This window comes from Grammomys surdaster, unplaced genomic scaffold, assembly GCF_004785775.1.
Source record: "Grammomys surdaster isolate TR1022 unplaced genomic scaffold, NIH_TR_1.0 194843, whole genome shotgun sequence".
In the NCBI taxonomy this organism is placed as follows: Eukaryota; Metazoa; Chordata; class Mammalia; order Rodentia; family Muridae; genus Grammomys; species Grammomys surdaster.
In genome coordinates, this window is record NW_021623881.1 from 1,134 (window position 1) to 18,393 (window position 17,260).

General features: G+C 50.5%; 1 protein-coding gene across 1 annotated transcript; it reads right to left on the reverse strand.

The window, feature by feature from the left end:
• Nucleotides 1-533: 533 nt before the first annotated feature.
• On the reverse strand, nucleotides 534-16,160 carry LOC114615920 (cytosolic 10-formyltetrahydrofolate dehydrogenase; the record flags this gene model as incomplete). Its single annotated transcript, XM_028761511.1, has 8 exons — nucleotides 16,021-16,160; nucleotides 11,058-11,207; nucleotides 8,846-9,080; nucleotides 7,509-7,674; nucleotides 4,685-4,786; nucleotides 3,943-4,032; nucleotides 2,909-3,046; nucleotides 534-659 (listed from the first exon to the last, which is right to left on the reverse strand). Coding segments are annotated over exons 2-8 (984 nt in total), but the record flags the coding sequence as incomplete, so codon positions are not given.
• Nucleotides 16,161-17,260: the final 1,100 nt, after the last annotated feature.

Here is a 17,260-nt window from a genome sequence, read left to right on the forward strand (position 1 = left end):
AAAGCAAGCTGTTCTCTGAAGTCTGTGTCCTAGAGAAGTTTGTTTCTTGCTCCACTTGCTTGCTTCCTGAGGTTGTTCTTGCCTCCCTCCTCCTCCTCTCTGGGGTGCTCACCCAGAGGGGGTAGAGTGGAAATGACAGACCATGTAGGGAAGGAGCTGGAAGGGGACCTGTCTCTGAAGCTTGTGCTGTTCACTGCTTGGGTGTTACTGTGTGAGTACCCTCTCTGGGCCAGCTCCAGACACACTCATCACAGGTGATGGAGTGAAGCCCCCACCTCCTTCCTTTAACTATTCCAAAGCTAAATTTCACTTGTTAACTGTTTGGAGTGAGTCTCTAGAAAAGCCAAATCCCAAAGGGCCCAGATATAAAGGAAGAAGGGAACAGGGTTATCAGAAAGTGCCAACACAGGACAGCGGCAATGCTGGCTCTGAGGCCAGTGCATATTCCCAAATCTAGGGAATGTGAACTCAGAAAATACATGTGCAGTGTACAATCTGCCCTACTGGGTGGTACCACTGAAGCTGTGTCTTACCCGCACGGCCTCTGCCATGGCCATCTCTGCCTCTGTCAGCTCCAGGGCACTGCTAGCGGACCCCTTGAAGAACTGGGAGGCTGGCATCATCTTGCCATCTTCCAGCTGGATGTTCTTCACCAGCAGCTGCAAAAGGGAGAACCTCAGTAGGACCAGGGCAGGATGGGCAGCTGAGCAGGGAATTTGCACTTTCCCTCCAACCCTCACAGCCAAGGGCAAGCAGGAGCCACAGGAGATGATGGGGTGTTCGGAACTAAGACACACTTTCATAGGCATATGGAAGAAACCATAAAATGTATGTCTGTTCTTTATCCTAATTACCCATCACCTGCCACACTGTGCTTGCTGCTTGCTTTCTAGACCCTGTGTGTGCAGTGCATGTGTGTGCACATGTTTGTGTGTGTGTGTGTGTGTGTGTGTGTGTGTGTGAGAGAGAGAGAGAGAGAGAGAGAGAGAGAGAGAGAGAGAGAGAGAGACCTAGGGCCTCCCTTACGTCAGACAGGCCCTTACCATTGAGTGCCACAAACCAAGTGCTTTTATTTTGTTGAATAATGATGTTATTTCTTTGTTGAATAATGATGTCATTTCTACTAAAGGACAGATTCTCATCAGAAAAAAAAAATGCTTGCAGAACTACTGTGAAAGTCAACTGAGAAGCCCATGGCAACATCTGGAGGACAAATGGCCATCTGAGATGCAAGTGGAGAGAGGAAAGGATACAAGGAGAGTCCAGTAAGCCTGGCCTGCTTCCTCGTGGGCAGTACTCCAGGTAGAGCCTGGCTCCAGCTCTGTGGAGCTTGTGCAAAGTGTGCAGTGTCACCCTTATCAGTGAGGACAAGCCAGCTTGCTGCCAGCTCATCCAAAATCATGTCTCTCCTCTGCCCAGCCTTCTAACATTATTAGACAATTATGGGTGAGCAAACAGGGTTCAAGTAACTCATACAATACATTACAAAATCTGGCAAGTCTGAGGTAGAGATAAGAATATTCCTGAGTCACAACCAGGGCTGAACACAGTGTCTATAGTGCCAATGCAGTCGCCTTTGAAGATATTCTAGAACTTTCAGCAAGCAGAAGGCCAGTTAGACTCAGCAGACAAGCCTGAGTCATGCTTCGAAGGCTTCTGTGCTTTGTTGTTTGTATGGCTGCAGGGGCAGAGGCAGCCAGGGCCCTGGGGAACCTGCCCCTCCCTAATGCTAACACCAGCCTCCAGCTGCCGCAAGGAACTGGCCTCTGACAGCCTACTGTATAGTTCCCTCCTCGCTGCACCTGATAGAAACGCACCCGTGACCAGAGAGGCCTAGAGCTCCACACTATTCCAAGGATGAGAACAGCAGAGGCTGACATGTGTGCACTTGTGCAGGGCAGAAGCAAAGTCAGTGGCTCCTCAGAGACACCTGGATCAGATATACCCAGTCCTTACCTCATGACTTTGCTTTGCCCTCACAGCCTCATGGGATATTTTTTCCCAGAATGCTCCTGAATAATCATTTGTGGGAGAATTCCCCTCTCAGATGCTACTTCTAGGGCCTCAACAACAGACGGATAGCATCAATCTGCACACATATGCTTTACACACATCTAAATGCCCACCCGCTGTTAAAGGACAGCTGTTAGACAGCCTTGGCCTCTCATAATACAGCACGAGAATACAAGAGAGAGCCTTGTCGGTCAGCACGACTCTCCACACTCCACCCTAGCCACACTCACACAGTCGAGGTTGCAGAGTGTTGGAGACGTGCTTCTCCTCAGACCTGTGAAAAAATTTCGGGCCACAGTGGCCTCAGAGCCAGAATTTAAGGTCTGAAGCCCAAGTCTGCACTGACTAGCTTCGGTACCCTTGGGCAAACTTTTTAAGTCTTTTCATTGCGGTTGGCTCCGCTGAAATATGCAAATAGTATCTATAATTATCTCATAGAGTTGTCTGGAGAATGAAATGGAATGCCTGTTCATTGTTTTAAAATAGTGGCTGGCGTCTAAGTACACTCCATTCAATTTAGCTGCTATTCTGGTGTGCAAAGTCCAGCAAAAACTATAAGCTACCTGTCCTACGTCTCTATGCCATCCCCATTCAGAGAGAGGGAAACTGAGGCCTAGATGTTTTAAGACATGGCTTTGATGCCCTAAAGTCCTAGACCAGGGCGACTGGGAAGGATTTCTGTCACACAGGGTGTCCAGCCTCTCAGAGAAAATGCAGTCCCGCCACACACAGCCTGTGCTCAGGTGGCAGCTTCTCCCTTGACCCTTGGTTCTTTCTGTCTCTTCAAGGGCAGCCTAGGGTCTTCCTGTAGGGCCTGAGCCTGAGGACAGCAGTGTGAGTGACCTTGAACCTAGGATGCAGGCCGGTGACTCACAGCAGTGTGCTGTTACCTTACCATTCTATCGTCATTCCCAAAGAGGATGAGTCCCGCTTTGGTGACCATGCCTGGGCGATGGGCTCCTGGGATGGGCAAAGCTTCCCCCTGGGCCACCAGTCCTGACGTGTTGAGTGTTGAGTTGAAAAATGTCAGCTTCTATGGAGGGAGAGAAGCCAAGAGACAACAGATAAGATGAGGCCTTGCTATCTGCAGCCTGGCTGAAGTGCCACGGGGCTGAGAAAGTCAAGTGCTATGGGAGCTGGTCTGACCCTAGAGTGTGCAAGGCCCAAGGCCAGCCTTCAGGGGAACCAGGGGAGACCAGGAAGAGCTGTAATCTACACACAAGGCTGAGGCGGACCTAGACCTAGTCTTTGGGACCATGGATGAGAAACAGAAGATCTGAGGACCTGGACACCTCAAGCCTTGGGCATCCTTGAGACCTTTGCACTGACTCAGTGCCTTAGACCTTGGGGACACAGACCCCTAGGAAAGTCTTCTCAAGCTATGCCACAAAGCCACAGACCCTTGGCTGCTGCTGGTCATTGCTGCAGATGAGCCAGCCAGAGCAAAGGGTCGTGTGTCAGTGCAAAAAGCGAAGGCTCCTCTGCAGTCTGTGTACAGTGAGCTGAGGGTCAGGGGACTGCAGACAGCATGGGCATCAGGCAGACACTGAGGGGCACACAAAACTTGCATCTCTAGGTTCTAAGTCCAGCTGCTGCCCAGTCCCAGTGCAAAGTAAGTCGCCTCTCCCCTGGGGCAAAGTCAGAGCTGGGCCTATGGCATCTGAGAGCATAGAGGTGAGGCTCAAACTAAGCAAATTCAGCAGGGTCCCAGGTGGCAGTAGGTTCGTTCCTTGGGCCACCAGTGTCAACAGACGTCTTTTAGCTCTGAATGGTACAGGATGTCCTAGTCCTGGAGTAGGGGACATTTGGGAGAAGGTGGAATCGGGGCTCAGAATTGATCAAGCATTTAACACCTAGTGTGTGGGGTTCAAGGTTGCAGGGTGGGGGCATGCAGCTCTCCTGCCGAACATCAACCTCATGGGAACATACCTGCCCACAAGCCTCTGTCCAGGCACCTGGCACCTTGTCATTCCCACGGATCCAGTTGTGAATGGCCTCTGCTGGCTGGTCCCAGTTGATCTGTAGAATCCAAGATGTCTCCTCAGCTAGCCTCTCCTAGACCTGAAGACTGCTGCACAATGGGCCTAGCCCTGCAGGCAGGACCTGGGCTTCCTCGTAGATGCAAGTCTGAGTGCAGAGTGGGTGCCCTGGTTTGGGGCTGTGACCCAAGTTCTCTCCCTGCACAGCCCATAGAATGGCTTTGGGAAGAGGCTACTCTACTGTTGTCAAGGTGGCTGAGGCCCCACAGAGTCCCAAGGAAGAGTGCTTTGGCCCATCCTGTAGAGCCCCACTACAGTATCTTTATGTATACAGGGCTCATGCAGACCTCCTTACAGAGATAACCAGTCCCAAGTAGAGGCAGCCATGGGACAACTACCCACTGCTGCTCCAAGAAACCTCTCAATGTCCTGGAGATTCCAGCACCAAGGCTGACATACGCCATAGCCCTAGTTAGTCTTCCTCCCTGGAGTGATGCTTCTTCCTTCTACTTAAAGAGAAAGAGGAAGAAGATGACCTCTGAAGAGACCTTGTCCCTCCATGTTTTGATGCTGTGCTGAAACCCTGTCCTCCACTGCTGTTTCTATAATGTCAGCTGAACCTTGCTTCCCTGAGTCACTTCCTCACTCCAGACACTCACGGATAATGTTGGGTAGCTGGGTTTGGTACTCACCCTGGCTGTCTCCTTCTTCTGAATGCCCTCATAGGTGGCTCCTTCCTCAGGCTGGGGTCGGCGGGGAGCTGTGCCCTCTGCAATCAGTCGCACAGCCTGAACCTGCAAGGAGACTCCAGTCAGTTTCCCCAGCATCAGCATCCTGCCCACACCCAGCCCTAGTCCTCACCCTGCAGGCACCTGAGAAGCCTACAGCATGGACACAGGGTATGGGTGACAGGATTTGGGTGAGTGGAATGGCACACAGACCGTCAGCAACATATCATGGCCTTAGATTATATCGTCATTCTAGCTCTCTAGGGGAGGAAACTGCCAGACCCCACTGGGGATAACAGACACACATGCCTATGGGTTGTTGTCTGGAACCTTCTTAAAGGAGACTAGCTCTCCAGCCCTTTTGTGGGCTTTGGCGTCTGTAGAAAAGTAACTGGGATCTGAATCAAGGAGTGAAAAGGAGGCTGTAACCCACCCTGAGGGAGGACCTAAAAGAGCTATTGCTGACAAGAAATCAAGTGCCACAGGACTGGGGAGGTGGCTCAGCAGTTAAGGGCACTAGTTGTTCTTGTGAGAAGACCTGGGTTCCAGTCCCAGCACTCACGTGACAGCTCACAACCTCCTGTAACTTTACTTCCGTGGAATCTGATGCCCTCTTCTAATGTTCATGGTGCACATATATACATGTAGTCAAACGCTCACACATGTTAAATAAATAAATAGAAAAAATTAAAGAAAAGAAATAGGGTATTAGAACTGTTATGCAGAGAGGGTTGCCTGTTGGAATACACTGTAGCGATAAATGTGGGCTGTGTTTGTACATTCCTGTACAATAGCCAGGAACCTTGCAGCTCTGGGGACTTCAAAGGTAGGTGAGAGAGAATGTGTGTGTGTGTGTGTGTGTGTGTGTGTGTGTGTGTGTGTGTGTGTTATAATGCAGGGAATGAAACCCAGAGCCTCCCCCATACAAAATAATCACTATACTACAGAGCCATATCCCATCCCCAAATTCCTAAATGGAAATTAATTATAATTAATTTAAACAGACAAATGTGACCAGTGGTTGCCATGGATACTCTATCTCTAACGGCCATCTGAGCCATTTGCTGTGGAATGTGAAGTCCTCTCAGGCTAAGTATTCAACAAGGCAGCTTTTCTCACTGCTGTTTAACACAATGAAAACATTAAAGACAAAAAAGGCAGCTGATGTGAAAACAGACTGAAGTGAGGGGCTGATAGCTCAGGGCTTATAGTGGTCTGGTGACTGAAACCTTGCTCATTGCCATGTGACAAGGTTCTTTGTCTGGAAATGTCCCCAGCCTGATTATCAAAGGCTTTGGTCCTCTCTCATTAGCCTACCCTCCAGGAACAATAGCAGCTTGTACACACACACACACACACACACACACACACACACACACACACAGTCAGTAGGAACTCTTGGAGCCACCAGCTACAAGGCATTCATGTCCTTTCTTGTCTTCAGCCCTGCCCTGTGGAGAGTCTGGGACACCACTGCAATTGAGTGTCTATCTTTCACAATTAATCACAGCAAGATGCATATTGCTGAGGCAGACAATCAGTGTAGGAGGCAGAGGTCCTTGTGTTCACAGATAAGGACTAGGGAAATCAGGAATGTTAAACAAGCAGGGTTAGCCTGGAGTTATGGCGCACACCTTTAATCCCAGCACTCAGGAGGCAAGAACAAGTCTGCTCTATAGCCAGTACCAGGACAGCCAGAGATAAACAGAGAAACCCTGCTGCTAAAAACCAAAACCAACCAAACAAACAAAACCAAAACCAAAGGCAAAAACAAAGCAAACAACAACAACAAACCCATGCAGGGCTGTCTCTTCAAATGGAGAGATGAGAAATAACCAATTGTCTGTCCAGAAGGCTGGAAAAGGACATGGTGGCATTTATGCTATCCTATCTATGTGGCTAGGACCACATCACATCCTCCCCCAGACTCTTATCATGAACTTGTTTTTTCTCAGTCAATCTGTAGAACCTATCTGTAGAACATGTGAAGGTGTCACATGTACTTTACAAAGTAGGGTTTCACTGTAGTCATGTCTTAAGCTTTATTGTGCTCACGGGATTGAGTTCATTATCACCAGGAGATCTTTTTCCACCAAATTGTGCTGTTCTTAAATGTACCTAAAATAAATTTGAAGCGGGAACCAACACTAGCTATTGAGTCATATTGAACCAAATTTCCTTCCTGCCTCTCCTGGATCGACACTGCAGGCTGTGATGTTTGCAGAGTTTCCCACGAATCAGAGAATTCCTATTGCTCTGGCCAGCAACTGAGTCAGTATAACCCCATGACCCCGGGATGTCCAATCAGTCTTCCTTGATCTTTCATTCATGTATCTTAGAGAAATGGGGTTTGCCACCCCATGGACTAGGGAACTGAGAGCTTAGACAACAGAAGTCAAGGATCTTCTATGTCACGCAGGACACCTGACCTGAGGATGAAATGAACTAAAAGAAAAAGGACCAAATTGAGATGTGAGAACCCAAAGACTCAGAGGCATTTGGGTTCAACCACACTGGCCCACCCTGTGTCTGGGCTTGTCTAGTCAATGACTCCAATCGAAATTGCCGTTTGGGTTAACTCCCTCTTGAGTTGGCCTCTGCCCACTCTGTCCACAGTTCCGTCATGTTCATCATCCTTTTGAGATCCTAAAGAGTGAGTACCCTCTTTCACATGTCCTGAAATTGGGGGTGTGTGCCTGGCCAGTGAGGATCAAGGAGGACAGCAGAGTCAAGAATTGAGAGGCTGTGTCAGGGCAAGCATGTGATGGGAGGACAGACGTGGCCTTACCATCCCTTTGATGCCCTCTGGGAAGAGGAAACGGTTGTACAGCGTGCTCACGGTGTCATCCGGAAGCACCTCACACTCCTTCTGCAGCAGAAGGTCACCAGTGTCCAGACCGTCATCAGCCCAGAAGATGGTGAAGCCTCCTTTCTTATCTCCATGAATGAGGGTCCTGGAAGACAGGAGGAAAATGTCAGTCTGATAGAAAGTATCAAAGAGGATGCCCTGGGAGCTGTCCCCTGACCCCTGCCACTCTTAGAGGGGCTACCTCCTCCCGTAGGAGGGATGACACCTGCTCCTATAGAAAGGGAAGAAAAGCCTTATTCCCTCCTCCCCTCTCTCCAGGTGCTCATGGACGGCCTCTACTTCTCTACTCTCTCCCTCTCTCTGCCTTTCTCTGCCTCTACTACCTGCTTAACTCCCCTCCCCATGCCCTGAATTAACTCTATTCTATGCTATACCATCGTGTGCCTGCTCCCTCAGGGGGAAGGGATGCCTCTGCATGGGCCCACTGAGGCACCCCATTCCCCCATACCTCACCACACCTCCATAGAACATAACCCCTCTGTCTTTATCTTTGTATAAACACATCATATGGTGCTGTGTCACGTGGCTTTTTATTTCTTCACAACACTAAAGTACAAATAATGTTAAAAAAAAAAAAAGCCGGGCGGTGGTGGCACACACCTTTAATCCCAGCACTTGAGAGGCAGAGGCAGGCGGATTTCTGTGTTCGAAGCCAGCCTGGTCTACAGAGTGAGCTCTAGCACAGCCAGGGCTACACAGAGAAACCCTGCCTCGAAAAACAAAACAAAAACAAAAACAAAAAAAGGGAAGAAAAGAAACAGTGTTTATTTTATGATCACCAACCATGCCAGTGACATTCCAAAAGCATCCTGCCTTAGGTAACAGCCCTAAGACAGGTGGGATGAGTAGACAGAAGCCCTGCTCTCTGCAGCCCCCATGACATTCTAGTACAGTGGCCTTGCACCCACTGCACTTCTGCAGGTACAATACCATCAAAGTTCTTGTTCCTGCTGCTACAAAGCCTGTTGCGTTATTTTTTAAGACAGGGTTTCTCAGTATAGCCCTTGCCATCCTGGAACTCACTCTGTAGACCAGGCTATCCTCACACTTTGAGATCCTCCTGCCTTTGCTGGGCTTAAAAGTGTGCACCACCACCTGGTGAGCATGCTGTCTTAACACTCCTGCTGTGGTCTGTCTCAGGGAGACACACAGCAGTGCAGGGTAGGCATCTCCACAATGCACTTGACTGCCCCAGAGATGTTTCAGGTTGAGGGAGGGTGCTATGCCAGGCAAACTGGGTGTGGAGCCCATCTTACCAGTTGATGGCTGAAGCCCCTCGGTGCCTGGGTAGCAGAGACGGATGGTAGATGATGGAGCCGTGCCGGGGGGCATTGATGACCTCCATGGGTATGAACTGGCTGCAGAAGGGCAGCACATTGAGCTCTGCACCCAGAGCCTGATATTTGGCCACCACCTCTGGCAGAGCCTGTCCTCGAGCCCGCCACCGAGAGAACTTGAACACAGGCACGCCATCCTTCTCAGCCTCCAGGCCTGAGGAGAGAGAGCAGGTGAGCAATTGCCCTCTCTGTTCTACCCACGCACTGTCAGCTGTCTCTACCCAGAGAACTGGCTGTGGCTCCATTCTTGGTGCCCCTTTCCAGTTCCCATTGTCCAGCAGACTTCTGCTAGGATGTGGGTGGGGCTAGCAAAGGGTGAGTACTGGGCAGGGACCTTCCTGCCTGGATGCTGCCTATTGAGAGCGCTAAGACCTCCAAATGCCTCCCTTGCTCAGACCTCACAGGTTCCCCATAGGCTCTCTCCTTACAGTCCTTTCTAGAGGCCCATCCATGCCCAATACTGTCTTCCTCCTCTCCCCAACCATCTCTACTTTCCCTTTCTTCCTTTTCCCTACCTCTCCACCCTCTGGGTGTCAGCTGTACCAAGAGGAGGTGAAGAGGCCGGAGGGAGGAGGACAAGAAGTGTGAGGAAAAGGTTTGAGCCTTCTGGTGGGGATCCTGTCCACCCCCGACCCCCAGCCAGACGCCTTACCCCAGCTACAGGAGTTCCTTCTCAGGGAAGCGGTTTAATGCCTGTTCTGAGTATGCAGATCTAGCCCTGATGTACACACTCTGTTCCTCACACCTGCAGCCTGGAGGCCCAGTCCCAGCCTGCAGGGCTCCTTCTGCCTCCTTACAGGTCATTTCCTAATCAACACCATCCCCTCTTAGCCTCAGGCTGGAGGTAGCAGCTGCCTCTGGAAGGCACAACCCTCACCATAAGGGACCCTCTTTGGCCGGCCATTCTTCAGTACTTGTGAACATCCTTAGCGATTCTCTTGAGAGCACTCCTGTTGTGTAAAGTCCACCCCTGACTGGCCTGACCCTGCTCTCTCTCCTCATCTCTGCCACCATGACCTGATGTGAGGGCTAATCTACATTGTCAATATTACCAGGTTTGGAAATCAGTAGGAGGGGTTGTCAAGGTGCTCACTGAGAAGAGGAGAGTGCCTGGGATATGGATGATGACATCCTATGTACTGAGGAACCAGGGGAAATAAAACAGGGGAAAAGAGGAAACCAGCTGAAGACCAGGACAAATCTCTGCTTCACAGTGTGACCAGCTGCAATGAGAAAAACAGCCTCACTGTGGCCATGAGACACTCCTGCAGGCCATTCAAAGTCAAGGTCAAGCAGTAGTCCCAACTAGGCCTGGGATGGTGCTGGGAGCAGAAACTGTCTGGTCACTGTTAGTATCTGTTTGTAGAGCTCAGACAGTGGGGTCATGTATATCATGCTGTGGTCAGGTGCAGGGTTGAGACCTGGCAGGCATCAGCAGAGTCCAGGGGTCAGACTGTGGCTGCTTACTCTGCCCTGGATCTGGCTGGTCCCAAAAAATCCACCTTCCTACTCAATCTCCCATCCTTAGGCTGTGCCCTACTCCCTTCTCCATCAGGCCTGCAAAGGGTCTGTTCATAATATGGAAGCCCCAGCATCCTGGGTGCTGGGCTCCAGTTCCAAGCAAAGGGTCCAGGACTGATTCTCAAGTGGCTCCTCCCCAGTGGGGTGGGAACACCCAGAAGATGCTAAACAGGAAACCTCTCAGCTGTACCCACTCTGCTGTGCTGGGAACCCTTGGTTGGACTGAGCACTCAGGGCTAACAGAGCCCCAGAGATAGTGACATGAAGCATGTTCACCTTGGGGAATGACAACCCCAGGTAACCACCCCTAGGAGCCCTTCAGAGCTTAGATACTTGGGTCAGAGAGGTTAAGAGAGGTATGCGGGACAAGCTGGGCTTCTCCATGGCCATTGGTCAGGATACAGATCCCACCCAATAGTCACTTTATTCCAGGGCAATCCAGCAGCCACTTGGCATCAGGGTAAATTCAGGATGGATGGTGTGTAAGTGTCCCCTAGCAAGGGCTGTGCCATGAGACCCTGAACTTTACCCACCAGCCCACTGTAGGGCCTGTGCCCCAGCAGGTGGGTTTCCTTTCACCCTCTTCCCTGCCCCTGAACTGCTCACTTACCCAGGGGATCTGCTTTCCCATCCTTGTCTGGGATGGTGAACACACCCACCACCTCATGGCCCTCCTTCCTCAGCTGGCAGTAAACCTCCTGGCCAAACAGGCTCTGGCCGATTACTGCAATCTTCATGGCAACAGAGGGTTGAAGGGCACCTGTTGAAGGAGCACCCAGATGGTTAGAAAGGGTTCTCTGGTGTCAGGGGAAACCACCCAGGCTCCAACGAGTGCATTCTCCTGCACTGGTCATCCCTGGGGCTCCATGAACAGCAGGCTGCTTTGGGGAGACTGCCATTGTGCAAGGGGACAGGGTACCCCTGACACCTGTGAATGTGATGACTGATGACAGCTGTGGGTTCAGACAGTGACTGTAGCTTCAGGGGGCTCCCTTCATTAATCCCTGCAAATTGTCATAAACCTGGTGCAAGTCCTTCGAGACATTTTAGAACATCCCCTGGAACTGACCGGTCTGTGACCTTGGTCAAACCACTTTAAGCTTCTGTTCCCTTGCTGTTAATGAGAAAGCTGCCACACTTCTCTTGAGGCTACACTAGGCTTATTGCACTGGGCCCAGAAGCCACAAGAGAGACAAAAAGGAGCTTTGCTTAGCATCAGCTTCCAGAGCACAGGGTGACTGGGTTGGGAGGGAGGGGGGTGCTACTGGGAAAGGCTGAGGAGAGAGACGGTCGGAATGAAGCAGACGTCAGTGTGAATGACTGTTAAGTTCAGTACCTTCCTGTAAAACCTGGGGTTCTCTCTCATATCTTTCCATTTACCACAGATGCACAGTTTAGGGAAAAGGCCAAAGCAGGGCGTACCTCACATATTCAGAACTGCAGAAGCCATAGGTGTATGTAAAGCAGCCTCACGGATTCCCACATGCACAGCATGCTGCCGCCTGAGCACCGAAGCGCCTGTTGTTCACCCAGGGTTCTATCAGCACAGAGCAGCGATGCCTGTCTGCCTTGGCCAACCTCACACATCTGCCTTCCAGACCCAACCCAATGCCTGCCTCCATCATCTCACTAGCCTTAGGGCATGTGAGCTGTCAGTGGTCAGTGTTTGTCTGTGTTGCGGGAGGCCATGATGGCTCAAACACTGCACAACCTCCACAAAACTCAAGTCCAAATGTGTCATAGACCTGAGGTTATAAACCTCTCAAAGATAATAAGGGACACATGGACCATCTTGCATCCATCAGTAACTTTCAAAGCATAGAACCAGAGGGCTCGTGGAAAGGAGAGTTAAGTCCTTCTTCATTCAGTTAAAAATTTCTACTTTTAAATGACTCCATCAAGAAAATAAAATGAGAATCCATAAACTGAAAGACCTGAAAAGTTAACCCTCAAAACTCTGCTGGAAGGGCAACAACTCAATTCAAATATGTTGATAAGATTTAAATCATCAAACTGCAGAGCCTGTGGAGGCCAGAAGGTGACATCAGATTCCCCTGGAGCTACAGCACAGGAGGTTGTAAGCTGCCTGGCTTCAGTGCTAGAAACAGAATGCAGGTCCTCTGCAAGAGCAGCAAGTACTCAACCTCTCCAGTTCCCAGAAGCATTCTTGTTCTAATGCACAGCTCACTTTTAACTACGGGTTCTAGAACGCTCTCTGCACCAGCTCCTTTTATGTCAATTTGCCACAGCTAGAGCATTGAAGAGGAGAGAACCACAACTGAGAAAACACCTCCATCAGACCAGAGAGCAGGCAAGCACATTACACAAAGCATTTTCTTAATCAGTGACTGGTGTGGGAGGGCCCACCTCATTATGGGTGGGGTCATATGCTGGCAGTCCTGGGTTCTTTAAGAAAGCAGGCTGAGAAAACCATGTGGAGCAAGCCAGTAAGCAGCACTCCTCTATGACCCCTGCATCAGCTCTGCCTCCAGGCTCCTGCCACATCTGAGTTCCTGACTTACATTGATGATGAACAGTGATGACAAAGCATAAGCCAATTAAACCCTTTCCTTCCCAAGTTGCTATTGGCCATGGTGTTTCATCACAGCAATGCAACCCCTAAGTAGGACACTCCCTCATTGGCATTTCTTCAAATGGACAGAAAACTAATGTTCACATAAAGCCCTACATGCAAACATTGACGGCAGCGATACTTAGAACTGACCAATCCTGGAAGCAACTATGACATCGGTTAGTGAGTAAATGAAAAAACAAAAGCCTGTGGCGCTGGAGTTCAGGTAATGGACCGTGAGCCAGATCGAGAGGACATGTGCTGGGAAATTGTGAACTCCGATGCCCAACTGCAAACTGCTAAGCGAGAGAAGCTTGTTGGCAAGGGTGGTGTCCACTGTGGTCACAGTTGCACAGCACTCTGGAACGCCACCCCAGGGAACCAGAGAGAGTGCAAAGGTCAGTGGTTTCCAGGGCAGAGGGGAAGGTAGTGGGTAGAGAACACTCATGGGATCTCAGACTACAAGGATGGATACACATCCTTACACACACACAGCCCAAAGCCGAAGAGCACGGGAACAGCCCACTGCAGAACGTGGATTTGAGGTGATCACACTGCACTGGCGTTGGCTGGCACTGGTGTCGGCTGTTACAGCACAGTAAATGTTTAACAGGACAAAGCATGGACAGGGTGAACGTATGGGAACCCAATACTGCCTCATGTTTTTCCATAAACTTAAAACAAGTTCTGAAGGTTGATTATTAATTTAAAGAAACAAATAGAGCCCTCTAGCCTACAGTTTGCTCAAAAAAGTCCAACTGGGTTAAAAGTAAATATTTTTACACCAAAGGCAAGAAGAAAATATAGTAAGGTGGGAATTCAGCTCAGCTGATGGAACATCAGTCTAGCAAGCATGAAGTTTCATCCCCAGCGCCACAGAAACCAAGTGTACCACTGCAGGCTGGTAGTACACCTCTTGGGAGGTGGATGCAGGAGGATTGGAGGTCAAGGTCATCCTCAGCTACATAGAGGGTTTGGGGCCAGCCTGGGCTACAGGAATCTCTGTTTCAAAAATGGAGGAGAAAGAGGAGAAAGGAGTAGAGAAGGAGAAGGGGAGGGAGAAGAGGGAGAGAGAGAAGAAGGGTTATGTTAGAAAATATTGGTGAACAGTATGGTTTTCTAGCCTGACTCTAACAGTGGAATGCAAATTGAACATGACAAAACTTCACATATAAAGCAATTTACTAAGAGGAAAAACTTACAGCCAACAAACAAAATCATGTTCAAACCACAACCGATTAGAACAATGCAGTGTCAAACACATACATACTCCCCCTGAAAGCTGACAGGTACTGAAAATAATATGATACCCAGTGCTGGCAAGGTTTGGGGAAACAGTAAGTGGGTACAAATTCTCTGCAGGGGACATGAAAAAATAGGTCAGTCCTGACTTAGTATCTCCCTCAAAGGCGATAGGAGAACCAGAGGACAACAGGTGGGTTTACACTGTGGTCAGCTGCAGTTTGTGGGCCATGCCATCAGGATGTAGCAAACTGTTGCTGGCTGGGGATGTGTGAGCCAATATGTTCCAGCAGATAACAGCTCACTGTAATTTCCCAAAGCAGTAATGTGGTGTGTGTGTGTATCTGTGGTATGGTATGTGTGTGTCTGTGGTATGGTGTGTGTGTATGTGTCTGAGGTATGGTGTGTATGTCTATGTGGTATGGCATGTGTGTCCGTCTCTGGTATGGTATGTGTGTCTATCAGTCTGTGGTATGGTGTGGATGTGTGTATCTAGTATGGTGTGTGTCTGTGGTACGGTATGTGTGTCTATGTGTATGTCTATGTATGTCTGTGGTATGGTGTGTGTGTGCTCTGAGTACTGAGATTTTAGATCTATGCTTCCTCACTTGCCTCCCTCCCCTGTGGACATCTGTTATTTACAGAAAGAGTAAAGGAGAAAAACACAAGCAAACAATAACAAAACAAACCCACTTTTGGCTTCCATCAAAGTAGCTGCAGATTGGCCATTATCGCAGGTTCAGGAACAAGAAGGAACAAGGAGTGAGGACTATCACATAATGCTTGCCTTTGGCCACACAGATAGCAGGGTCTGCAGGGTCTACTGAGCCCCAAGGCCATAGGGTGCAGATTCCCAGCCCTGTCTTCTTGTCATGGGACACCCCCAGGGGCTGCTGAAGCCTCAGGCCTTCAGGGACTCAGAGGACTCCTGCTCTGCAGGTCTCCCCTTCCAGTCCCTGGGTCAGGACAGCAGAACAGTGGCAGGAGCCCTCTGCCTATAGCCTGCTGCAGTCCCAGGCTGGGAGCAGACCTGGTGGTAGTCAGGGTTCACCCTAAGGCCAGACATTCTGCTAGAATACAAGGGACCCCTTTCCATAACTGCTCAAGGCTGACCCTCTCCTATGATAGCCTCTTTGCTCTGGCTCCAGGTAGGGGATGGATACATCCCTCAGGGGGTCAAGATCAGAGCCTTCCATGATCCTGGGTGTGGCTACAGGGTAAAATACAGCAACCCAGCTCTCAAACCTGCAAGGTCTAAGTGAATTATCACCTTCCCTGTATCTCAAGCGCCTCTGTAAAATATGACTGTGCTGTCTCTTGGGCATGGAGAACTTATCTAGACAGAAGACAGTGCCAACACTCACCACCTGCTGCCCAGGACCAGAATTCTCCAGGAGCCTCAGGAGAGGTGCAGTATTAGCCTCCACACCGCCACATTTTACAGACCAGGTGTCAAGATTTGGCTGTGCTTAAGAAACTTCCCAGGACATTAGCCTGTTGTGGTGGTGCACGCCTTTAAATCCCAGCACCCCGAAGACCCAGCAGAGGAATTTTTGAGTTCCAGGCCAGCCTGGTCTATCGAGCTCGTTCCAGGGCAGGCAAGGCTACTCAGGGAAAACCTCCCTCAAGTGGTGGTGGTGGAGGAGAGTTCATGGGAACTCTGGTTCCCAGGGCAGGAGCTATGGTTCTAAGGTTCAGCGTCTGCCTCTTCCGGAGAGGCTCTGGGTGTCTCAAAAAACAAAAGCAAAAAGAAACTTACCCAATGTCAAAGACGAGTGGGAAAACGAGGTCACCACTGGCCCAGAGCCCTGGGCTAAAAACTCAGAAGTACCTGCTAGCTGCGAGGGTCAGTCAGTTGTCAGCAGTCAGCACAGGGGCAGTGAGCTCCCAGACGAGTGCAGAAGTTAGGGTAGGTAGGTGCTCCTCCTCTAGGCAGAGTGAAGAGGGGACCCAGGGGCCCGCCCAGCCCAGATCCCTCCAATCACAGGAGGCTCTCCGGCCAGGCCCCCACACATGACCAATCAGGGATCCTTCCCCAGGCCCAAGAATGGGGTGAGGGATTAGGAAAGTGGATTCGCAGAACCAAGCACAGATCATCGGTCTTTTGCAAGTATCTTGCTTTCTCTTCTGCAAAATGGGCCACCAACGTCTATAAAGCACTGTGCAACCACAGGCACATCCCCCAAAGCCTGAGTACCTCTAGCTAGGTTGGAGACCTCCCCGCCCCCCCCCCCCCCGCCTCCCCGCCTCCCCGCCTCCCCGCCTCCCCGCCCTCCATTCCGGATTGAGTTCCAAGCCTAGCATGCCCGGAGCCTAGCTGGTCACCCATGGTTCAGAGCCAGCAGCTGATTCACCAGACCAGATCGCGCTGGGACTTCAGTGAGCCTCAGTCCCGAGACTGGAGATGGCATAGATCCAAGAGTGAGGAGGCGGGAAGCGAAGGCGGGAGGTGGGAGGCGGGAGGTTGGAGGCGGGAGGTGGGAGGCGGGTCTAATCTGCTGAAGGTGGGACTCATGGAAAGTGCAGCTGGGAGGGCAGGCCTAGTCCCTGCATTCAAGGTGACACAGGGTACCCATAAGGCATTCTTAGCAAGTTAAAAGGCTTTGTACTACCAGGGTCATTTTCCTCACCCAAGAGTGATAAACAAGGAGCACTCCTACGCTGTTGACTGAGACATTCGAGGTCACTCATCTGCTGTGGACCTGGGGTTGTGTCCTGGTGGACCTGAGGTTCTGAGTCCCATGCCCTTCTCACCTCTTCACGGGCTCTCAGAAGTTCTCCGCTGGCCCTTCCACCTTGTCTAAGTGCTACAGACCCTCTCCCTGGGCAGGGTCATTGTCCTACTTGAGGTAAGTCAGAAGACAATACAGAGTCCTGTAACATGTCCATCACTTCCTGACCAAGCTCCTTCCAAGGACGCCCCCTACTACCTGTCCTGCTACTCAAACCACCTACGAGGCTCCGCCCCCCTCTTCAGTACACCAGGCTGGCTCTAACCA